The 10,857-nt window shown below is 40.4% G+C and overlaps 1 protein-coding gene across 3 annotated transcripts; it reads right to left on the minus strand.

Moving 5' to 3' along the window:
* Positions 1-293: 293 nt before the first annotated feature.
* On the minus strand, positions 294-5,606 carry szrd1 (SUZ RNA binding domain containing 1). Of its 3 annotated transcripts, none has more exons than XM_020089373.2 (4): positions 5,437-5,606; positions 4,132-4,181; positions 2,723-2,992; positions 294-2,059 (listed from the first exon to the last, which is right to left on the minus strand). In XM_020089373.2, the coding sequence occupies exons 1-4, from the start codon at positions 5,482-5,484 to the stop codon at positions 1,948-1,950; spliced, it is 480 nt and encodes a 159-aa protein (XP_019944932.1). In that variant the 5' UTR covers positions 5,485-5,606; the 3' UTR covers positions 294-1,947. The 3 variants fall into 3 exon arrangements, with proteins under 3 accessions (XP_019944932.1, XP_069383456.1, XP_069383455.1); XM_069527355.1 differs by lacking the exon at positions 5,437-5,606 and adding an exon at positions 5,034-5,344; XM_069527354.1 differs by lacking the exon at positions 5,437-5,606 and adding an exon at positions 5,267-5,317.
* Positions 5,607-10,857: the final 5,251 nt, after the last annotated feature.

Below are 10,857 nucleotides of genomic sequence, written 5' to 3' on the forward strand. Positions count from 1 at the left end.
ATTTTCTTAATATCAGCATTCACGAGGTCTATCAACTACAGAAATGAAACTTCACAACATACAGCAGATATTTTTTTGGCAAATCATTTTATTAAATCAGTATTTACAGGCAGTTTGTGTTCTCACTCAGAGCTCAGCTGGACCAGTCTGTCTCCTGCTCTGCTGCTTGACTTCCTCAACTAAAAATCTCTTTACCAGGATCGTGAATTCTCCCTCAAATATATTCACTTTCTTGAACTACACTAATAAAAATCAACAACCGCAAAGTAAAGACATGACACAGGAGGCACACGCTGAATTCAACCATTCTTATTACTTTTCTATTGATGATGTGCATCGTTGAATATGGCTTTATAGAGATCTCTCCATTTGAACACGTAAATGTGGAAAAACTAGTCATGTCTATCAGGGCACAGCGGAAAGGGAGCTAGCTGCTACGTCTCTGGTTCACATCCAGCTGTGTCTACATTTCAGGAGTGGACCATCAGGTGCTGAACACGAGTGGGTGTAACCATTTCATACTGTGACCAAGATGCCAACACTTAAGATAAAAATAAAACATATTCACCTTGGGACGTGGACATTGTTTCAAGTTTGCAGACCCAAACTTAAATATGGACATTTGCTTTTTGCGCAATCAAACCTGCTGGAAAAATACAATCTTCGTTCATTTCATTCATTCATTCTCAATCACTTGCACCTGAGTTCCCACATACTGTCCGTCAGCGAAGGACGCGATCAGACGAGCGTGCCGATGACAAGGTTAAGATGCAACAAATCGGCTCCTTTGACTTGCTGCCAACAACACCTTCGAATAATGACATCTGATTTACCTGAAACATGTACAGGTTGATTTTAAAATGGGCTTTTGGTTCATTTTGATTAAAATACTGCTGACATTACTGCCATCTCATACAAAAATGCAGAAAAGCTACTTAAAAATGGACCTAAATCCACAATCTTTTTTTTTTTGCTTTTACTTTTAAATAGAAATAATGAAGTGACAGTCAAAAGAAGACAGCTGTAAGCTCAATTAAAAAACAAAAACCGTAAACAGAACATGTCAGACATACAACTAGACACACTTGACCCTTACCCTCAGTTTTTAAAAACAAATGGCAATATACACATTAGGGGTGCACTGATTATGCTAACAGCTGGGTCACTGGATAGGTAGCAGGTAAATACTCAGCATTGGGGGCAAGTTCACTGTGGGAGATCTGACACCACAAGCTGCAGCCCTGGAGTCTGCGTTTAAACTGTAAAAAGCTAAATATGGCATTTAACTATCATTTTATCGCAAGTTGTGAAACTTTGAATGATTTAATTTTAATAAAACCTGCAGCCACTGCTGTTTATTTAAAAAATATATAATTGCTGTTTTGGTGGTGATTAATAATTAAATACTTTTATCTGCACTTGGTCGATATCAGAGCATCCCTAAAAAGATAAAACAAATTGTGAATCTGAAAAACTAAAAACATGAATAGTGTGAGAAGTGATGTGTGATATTATTGCTGGGGAGAAGCTGCTGCACAAGTACCAGCTCATCTCATTTTGCTATGGCCCATCACGTCTCCTGTAAAGTCTTTGCTTCTGCCTTGCAGGCATCCTGAGGAGGAGCCGCCGGGCACTGAAGGAGGAGAGAGATGGAGGTGAGAGGCGTCTCTTAAAGGGATCATCACAGTGAGTCCAGAAGATGTCCATAATCACAGTGTCGAACAGACAGGACTGGGAGAGAGAGAAGAGCATGTTTGACTTCCTCCTGGAGTTCCTTGCTCCCTGTCAGTTCCACACGACTGCTGGTGGGAGGAGTGGAGCAGCAGTGCCCCTCTGTAATTCACTGCCCCCTCTGATATCATAGAACTGAAGGAAGTTTAAGAATACAATACTGTCTTTGCTCGCAGGAGGCCCCTGATCTTTCTCCTCTCGATGGCTGAGGCCCACTTATCTGTGCTGTCTGAAGCCATGGGTGCCGTCTGGACCGGCTGGCTGTCGGACAGTGTGATTGGTTGATCTGGTTTCCTCTAAAGGCATTGTAGAGTTATTGCGCCCTGGTCTGTCAGAAAGAGGGGAAATAGGAATAAATTAGAGACAGCAGTGTTTTCCACATGCCAGCGGCCAGACAGAAAGTGCTCACAAGTCCCCTTGGCAGGTTTCAGCAGCATGTTTGTGTTCCACGAGTCTTTCTCCTGAACTGTCCTAATTAAAGGATCCCTGCTGTCTCTCATTAGTCAAAGAGCTCCATCTTGGTTTTAGGACAGTTAACTTCAGAACTGCATTTAAACCCATTTTCAAAAGCATGCTTTGAGTTTTAGCTGACTGTTAGCATGTGTTGCCAACATTGTTTGTCTTATTTAAGGATTTATGTGTTAAAATAAAGTTCTTTCACTTAGGAAACAGCTGTTTTGTTTCAAGTAGTCTAATTGGATTATAAATGTTAGCATAGATTGAAAATGTTTTTATTAAACACAAAAAACTGCTATGAAATCAGGGTGATGGTTGTGTTTTGGAGATAAAAACATTTAAACACTGAACAACAACAGGTGTTTACTACTGGAACCTCTGTGAATGGAGTGGCCCTACAATTTTCAGTTGAATATTTACTTTTCAAACAGTTCTCAGCACCACAGAACAAGATACTGATTACAAGTGTCCTTCAGCAAAGCTTTATTGGGCTGTGAGTAAAACATTCAGTCTGTTGATATTTGTGGAACATTACCTGTCAGTGTTGGGCTTGTCTTGAGGCGTCTCCTCTGGACAGGCGCTGCCCAGGATTCTCTTCCTTGCCTCTGCATACTCTGCCTCTCGCTGAGCCAGAGACTTGACCTGCGGTGTAGGTCTGTTCTGATTCAAGGGGGATCCCAGTGACCCATTATTTGTCGGCCGCTTCAAAATGCGTATCTGAGGTGGGGGCCCCGCTGGTAGAGAGTCGTCCTGTATCATCATGGTTGTCTTTAGTGGAGATCGCATGGAATTGTTGCTGGATTCCCTGGACGGAGGACACGGTAGAAATAGATTAGTGATACGACAGTGAGGACAGAAAGAGGCCCCATCATTAGAGACAAGGCGTCAGTAGCTTAGAGGATACATACATGACCAAAAGACATATGAAAGAAACCCCAACACATTCATGACTGATTCAGTTCTTCTTGCTCATCAATGTAACATGTGGTGATAGAGTAGTTAGTATGTGTTCTTAAAGTAGGCTTACTTAATTTTTTTTTTACAATTGACAAAATATTTTTTTATGAAGTTAATGTGAATGCAACAATTTAATTTATTTCCCTCTTAATACCAAATCTAATACTTCAACTCAAGGTAAAGTATCTATACAGAATCATGTACCAGTGCTCTGTTTTTCATTAAGAAAAAAACTGCATTTTATTCAGCATGAAACCTTTTTTTGTACATTTTAAGGTATGAGGACAGGAATCACTGCGATGCTAAAACTGGGAATGCATGAATATAACTGTAGACTGTTACATCGGTCAAGTCAGACCAATATCCAATCTACCGAATAAAGTCGGTGTCGGCCACCATACAGACCCAGTAGATGAATCAGTGCATTATTGGTTCTTCGTAGATCACATGCATAGTGGACTGAAGAGTCGCTCATAGTCATTTGTAAAAAAAAGTCTTAGTTTGTGGTCTGGTAGGTACTTATAAAGACACATTTTATGGAATGTGCTTAAGGAAGGAATCAAACAGCAAAAACAGTTTAATAAGATGTACAAAGAGATCTTTTATGAGAGGAAGACAGGACAAGAAGATGAATGGAAAGCATTATGATGCACATAAGAAGACATGAAAACTACAGCGATGGAGTGGGTGATGAACACCAGGTGGAGAGTGGGGATATATATGTGTGATGATTTAGTAAAGAATAGGGTTAGAACAAGACAAGCATGTTGATTTTAACTTCTCCTTTCTGAAAGGAAATGAAATGTTAATCTGTGTTTCTGAATATTTATGTTCCTAATACCTTTGTTGCAGATTATTTTTATTTATTTTTTCTACAAATGTATATTATTTCATCTTTTTAAACTTGATGAATAAATGAGACTCATCATAAACAAAATAGCAGTTTCGAAAAGAAAGGCATCTCAAATTAGGTGTTTAGGTGTTTACCTTTCTTTCTGGCTGATCTTTAGCTTCTCTTCTAGCCGTTTTTCCATTTCCTGTGGGGGTGAAAAAATAACTCAGACATGTATTCGTGTAAACAAACAACTTGGTCACGTTGATTGTGGATGTGAGGGAAAGTGCGGCAGGTATGAAGCAAGTAGGAGAGCGACTGGAACTGCAGGATTCAGTTACGAGCTATTTATACATGTGTAGGGGAGCTGCCAAGTCAAAACAGACCAGCTCAGCTAGCCAACATTAGCCAGCAGATGTTAACACCGAAACTTTCGAAGAAGAGGTTAGCTGAGGTTGCTTTTTATTCACGTTTCACACTAACTAACCAAAGTCACAGACAAATGATCTGAACCTCGAGGGTAAATAGCTGATGACGTTAACTTCTTCACAGAGCCACGTTGTTGACGTCACGAGCTGGTGATCGTCTGCCGGACCACCGCCATGACTGCTAGTGTTAAGATGAATGTTACCTGGACGATCACAACTTGCCTGTCCGGCCATAGAACTACCTCGATGCTCTACTACGAGTTGTTAACATGGCCGATAATGTTGTGCACCAACTACATGGCCTTGTAACCTAACAGGAAGCCAACAAGTTAGTCCGCCACGCCAACATCCAGCCTGCTAACATTTCAAGCAGATGAAGTTAGGATCCATGTTAAGATCTGACAAGTGAAAGCCAACGATCCTGTGAAGTAACTCATCTTCCTCACAAGATGTGGACTCTTAAAGTCATCCGCGCAGCTAAGAGTCGTCGTCCGCCGTTTGGTCGGATCTGTAGGAAACAGTGCTCTGGACATATTCTTCAAATAACAGCTGTACATCTCATCCGAACGAGACTAAAGTGGATGACATGGGTTCATCTCGCGTGGTGAGGTTAGACAATCAATATCCACCTGACAGTTTTTCCACGTTAGCCATGTACTCCACAGTTAGCCTAGCATTAGCTGACGCCTTAGCATTTGAACGAGCCGGACGGTAACTTCACTTGGTCGGTCCGTGTGCGTCGTTCAGCCGTTAAACTGGCACATTAACGCCACTTCACGTGAAGTCAGTGAGAGATAATAATGATCCTCGGCCTGCCTGTGTTGAAGCCGTGTCGCTCGCCAGCTACTTGACGTTAGCTCACCAAGTTTCGCAAAGCTAGCGTTAGCATTAGCCACATTGTTGGCCCGTGGGAGTCGTTAACGCGGAAAATAAACGAAGCGAGGAACTTGTGAAAGCACCGGAGAGGAACCGAGGCGGACAGAGACACGAGCGGCTCCACGGTGGAAGCACACAGAGCGCTCCGGCATTTACCCCACTGTCCGCGGCTTCCTCCCAACTTTCTGCGACCTCCTCATCCATGTTTCATTTTGCTCAGACACGCTGTGGTGGAGGAGGCGGCCGTTCCCCCTTGACTCCTCCCGACTCCCCCTCACTCCTCCCGGGCTGCTCCGGCTACCAGGGACCCACCCCCCCGGCTGTCTGCGGCGCGTGACGTCACACTGACGGATTCCCCCCCCCCCTGCACACAGCTGACCACCGAGGGAGCTCACGTGGACACCACAGAGCCGGAGCAGTGATCTGCAGACCAGCAAAACGTTCAGGAAATACAATGGGGATTTATTTAGAGCCACCATCACGATACAAATAACAAAATGAGACGAGTGGAGAAAAAACAGTGTAAAAGTAATGTGTTAAGTGTTGAGGTCATTTCTGTCACTTTATTAACTAAACTGGGCAGAGCATATATTTATTAGTTTCTGTTATTTCTCAGTATTTGTTTTCAATATTTGATTATCAGTGTTTACTTTATTTGGTTGATGTATTCTTTTTGGTTTGGGGTCGGGGCTCAGCTTTATAGAGAAAGTGCACACATATTATCAGTCGTGTGTGTGTATTACTGCTTTCTTTGGGGTTTTTACCTCTGCCAGGGAAATCATGTTTTTCACCCGTCTTGTTTTGTTACTAAAACAAAACAACAGATTTCCATGAAACTTGATGGAAGGATGCAGTAAGGTTGAATTTAGATTTTTTTGTCCACTTTCTTTAACATTGAGAGATAGGGCATTTTTCCACATTTTCACAGTGCTCCCAGATAATAATAAATTGATCTTGAATAAAAAACTTTCATGTTTGGGGAGTTGATGTCCGTGAGTGTGTGAAATGCAGCTTAATTGAATCCAAGGTGGAGACTGTTGGTTGTTGGCGGGGCTATGAACTCCACTAGTGCTATTGTAGTTTGTTCTGTATTTATGTTAGTGCTGAGAACGTATTCATCTTGGCTCAGGTTGAGCTTTGTTAAGTCATTTTCAGGATGACAATATTAAGTTCAGGGCAGGAATTATACAGAAGCGGGTTAGTTTTAAATAAGTGCATGTTTTAAAATAGTTTAGTTTATTTATTTCTGAACTTCATTCTTAGTTTTACAACAGTATTGTCTGAATGAGCATACAGAAGCTCTTCAAACTACACATGTGCCTGTGGTGCACATTATGTATGCTGTCTCAAGCAGTTTCTCTGTTAGCACTATTGAGGTCAGACCTTTTCTGTTTGGACACATGAGGGCAGCACAGTATGGCTCCGTCAGACCTTATTACTACTGGAGTTATATCTGCTTCATATTAAACCCTCTCACTGAGATTTGATTCCATGTGTTTGGGAGCAAGATTACACAAAAACAAAAGAACAGATTCCGATGAAATTTGATGGAAGGATGCAGTATGGGTAAATTTAGGTGCGTGGTGTCTGGCAGATCCAGGGTTTTTTCCCACTTTCTTTATCATTGAGAGATAGGGCAGTAAAAATATATCTCATTGAGATTTGGACCGGACACAGGAGCTGATGCTGACTGATATCAACATGTACTCAAAGACCTAAGTGTACACGTCAGCTCAGTGTCTTTGTGGATCCGGAGATGTTTCTTTTTTATTATGTAATGCAGATATCAATGTTAATGTTTTTCATGATCAGCTGGTTGCACTGTACAGATCAGACTGGTGACCAGAGATTAGTTTTTCATGAATTGAACCTGCCTGCTGGTCTTTAAAGACAACATGGCCACCTTCACTCTCTTTCCTCTGTTATCCTGTAATAGACCTTGGTTTTATCTGTACAAAATAACGTACATGAAAACACCACTTCTGTTTAATGCACTAATGTGGATCCTTCAGGGACTGCAAGACTATCTCTACAATTAATATATCATTTACCAATAGGCACATTGCCAGCAGGGTTAATAACACTTTTTTTTTGTATTTCTTGTATAATTTCCTTTTTCACATTAAAACAAGGGATGGCATGGTATTGGACTATTGCCCCACAGCCAGACGGTTCCCTGTTTGGCTGAGGAGTTGTCATGTCTGTCCAGCTTCTTTCCACAGTTCAGAGACATGCAGATTGGGGTTAGGTTTATTTGAGACTCTAAATGGACCAGAGGTGTTAATGTGAGTGTGAATGGTTGTGTTTCTCTTTGTGTCAGCTCTGTGACACACTGGTGACTTCTTGAGGGTATACCCTGTCTCCCACTAAATATCAACTGGGATTGGCACCAGCTCCCCTGTGACCCATCAAAGGATATAGATATGTTATACAAGTTAAGGCAATTACAAGAATACTATTGTATTACTGTGGAACCTAATGGTGATTGGTATTGGTAAAGAATAAGGACTCAGCTTATGAGATATCTGGTGCGTAGCTGATATTTTGCCCTAAAGACAAAAATATAAATTCTTAGATTCTTCCTCAGAGAATGAATGTTAATTGAAGTTTGAATGGAAGTGTGTCCAGCAGCTGTTATGGGACACAGTTCTGCTGTGTGCACAGAGACAGGAAACAATCTTCACAGGTCAAGGGTCCAATATGAAGAACATTTTAATAATCCTTTTAAATGTTCTTTGTAATAAATTTTATGATGACTCAGTTTAAGACCATAAGGTAAAGTACAAACTCTGAAGATCCAGCTCCGTATGCCCACAATGTCAGGGAAAAATTGGACACCCTTAGTGGCAAATACTTCAGAGATGTAACAAATACAAACCTTTCTCTGTGATCAGACTCATAAAATGCATCACAGAAAACACAGACAACACAAATTAATTTAAGTGGTAGATTTATTTGAAATCCAAAAGTTAGCTTTCATTGCAGAACAAATCAGTTTCATCAGTCAAACAGGTTGTCAAAGATTGGTGTGGTGTTTCTGAGGCAATGTGGGTCTTATGTGTTAATGAAGCTGTTTTCTGTTCAACCACAGTGGTTGTAGGTGCTAAAAACTCACAAGTTCTTAAAAACAAGCAGTAAAACCTTGCTGCACAAGAAAGGTCAGCCTTACCAGAGGAATATCATTTGAAGGGGAATCAAATAAAATAAAGAATTTCATGTATTATTTACACAATATGCGGAAACAAGTCTGAAGTCTTACAGCCAAATAATTAATATAATCAGTGTTGCTCTTGCAGCAGGTGGCCCTAGTATTACGAAAGAAATATGACAGTAATGATGCTTAAAACTGCAGTGGGTTGTTTCTCCTCAGTCCTTGCTGCTGCTGTCACTGCACTGACTATTTGTGAAGCAGATATTACAACAGAATGAATGCAGTTCAATTATGACACAAAACCTGTTTCCTGTTTTTCCTCAGAAAGACACCATTTTATACTTTATACTTTTGTTTTGAAAATCCAATTGACAGTTTGTGGATTCATGGTTGCAACACTGCAGGTTAATTAATAAACAATTATTTTTCAGAATAGAAATTAATACAAACATAATGAACTGAACTGACAAGGATTTACTTGCATAGTTCTATGTGAAGCTTGAGTTTGTGTTAATAACAATACGACTGAAATGATCACTGATTTCCTGAACACACTTGGATTGATTGCTCTTCTGCATAAAGATGCCATATTGTCATCATGGTCTTCTTAAATTTGTGGCTTCATCTACAATGTGCGAGGGCTTTTTTCTCTCCAGGTTGGGCTCCACCATCAGCACCTATGGACGTAGTATCCTGTCGCGTATCCTATGATGTAGATAGACACCAGTGCAGCCAGAGCTCCTGCTGTCTTCACTATTACACCAGTGCTGCCGACACACACTGTGTTGTAGATCCTGGGAGTGTAAGAGAAGAGGAGGAAGAGTCAAAGAGTGAAATAGCCTTTGCTGGACTTAAGTTTAACTATAAAGGTTTTTCCAGAACCCCACCCAACCAGTTTAGTCCTGTCATGTCCCAGTATTTGATTTATCTCACACCTATAACTCTAATATTTAGCTCCTTGATGGCAATATCAGAATAATTCTCAAACATAGAAACGTTTGGATCTTTATGTCAGGTGTCACCATGTTTCACCTCGTCATAGTGGACTGTGATGCCGCCACATTCATGTTGATGTTGTCCTCGTTCCAGCGATCATACTGCACACTCTCGGTTCTGCTGGGTTCCATTGGGAAATCCTTCTTCTCCTCAGAGGTTTATGCTGGAATCACTGTTCACCCACTGCTCAGCCTGGACACATGAAGTGGACACAGTGAGGAAGAATAGTCGATTGTGGTCAATAAAACATCTAAAAAGTATTTTTAAGGCATCATTACAACAAGGAAAGCTAAATATTTTATTATAATACTAAGGAATTCAAAAAATGAAGGCAACATGTTACTACTTTTACAAATGTATTCATAATCTTCTAAAGATACATCATACTGTATTTAAAGTTCTATCACATGTGTTTTTTTACCTTACGTTAGAAATATTTACAGAAAATCATGTCAGTCCGAATTTACATTGGTTAATCAGACCATGATTTGATGATTCCTACTCAAAGAAGAATTCAGTTTATGTCCCCACATTCAAATAAACACAGTTTGTACTCACCTGAGTCAGAAACAGTCAACGCTCTTAACACAAAGCTCCGCTCTCCAGCTCTTTAAATACAGACACTGAGACTGCGAGAGCCATTCTTCCTGCTCGGTAAGAACCTTGGCCTCAGTTCATGTGTCTACTGAGGTCATTCTGTCATAAATTCATTGGTTGTTCTCCAACTGTTGTTCATCTCCTGCTTATATGACTCCTACTCAGTGATAAAGAGCAATTCAATCAGTGGTTAGTCTCCGGTTTCATCACATCCTGTGTAGATTGTGGACTGTAAAGCGATTTCAAAAATGTCCTGGTTCTCCCTCCTCTGCACCATAATATAGTGTACAAACATACTGCCGAGAATATGAAGAGATAAACTGACTTCTATTTTTATTTATTTTTTCACAATCAGGACAAAATAATCACTGTGATAAACATCAAACATTAAGTTGCAGTTTACATATTAACTTTTTCACCGGTTGGGGAAGTATGAGGCTGCCTCTAGGAGGTTTTGGGCTTCACATGGAACCTTGTGTGAGACCCATAGCCCTCAGCAGGTCTGCGTGTGTTCGTTTTTCACTGCTCAGTTGTAACCTTGACAAACTCCGGAAGAATCTGTGGAGTTTATGTCATATTTGGACACTTCTGCCCCATCATGGACAGGTAGACACTGAAACTACATTTTGAGAAGTGTTGTCTTGTTGTATAAAATATAATATTGACAGATAGATTACATATTAAAAATGATAATAACCTTGTAATGTCTCCTGCCGAATCAAAAATACGTTACTTATTTAAATTAGCAATGCTTTTGAACCTTAAAAAACATTTTAATTTAAAATGGGAAAAACCCAAATATGTCAGATTATATGAGGACGTCGTTGTTTCAC

This window comes from Paralichthys olivaceus, chromosome 6 (assembly GCF_024713975.1).
Source record: "Paralichthys olivaceus isolate ysfri-2021 chromosome 6, ASM2471397v2, whole genome shotgun sequence".
Classification (NCBI taxonomy): Eukaryota; Metazoa; Chordata; class Actinopteri; order Pleuronectiformes; family Paralichthyidae; genus Paralichthys; species Paralichthys olivaceus.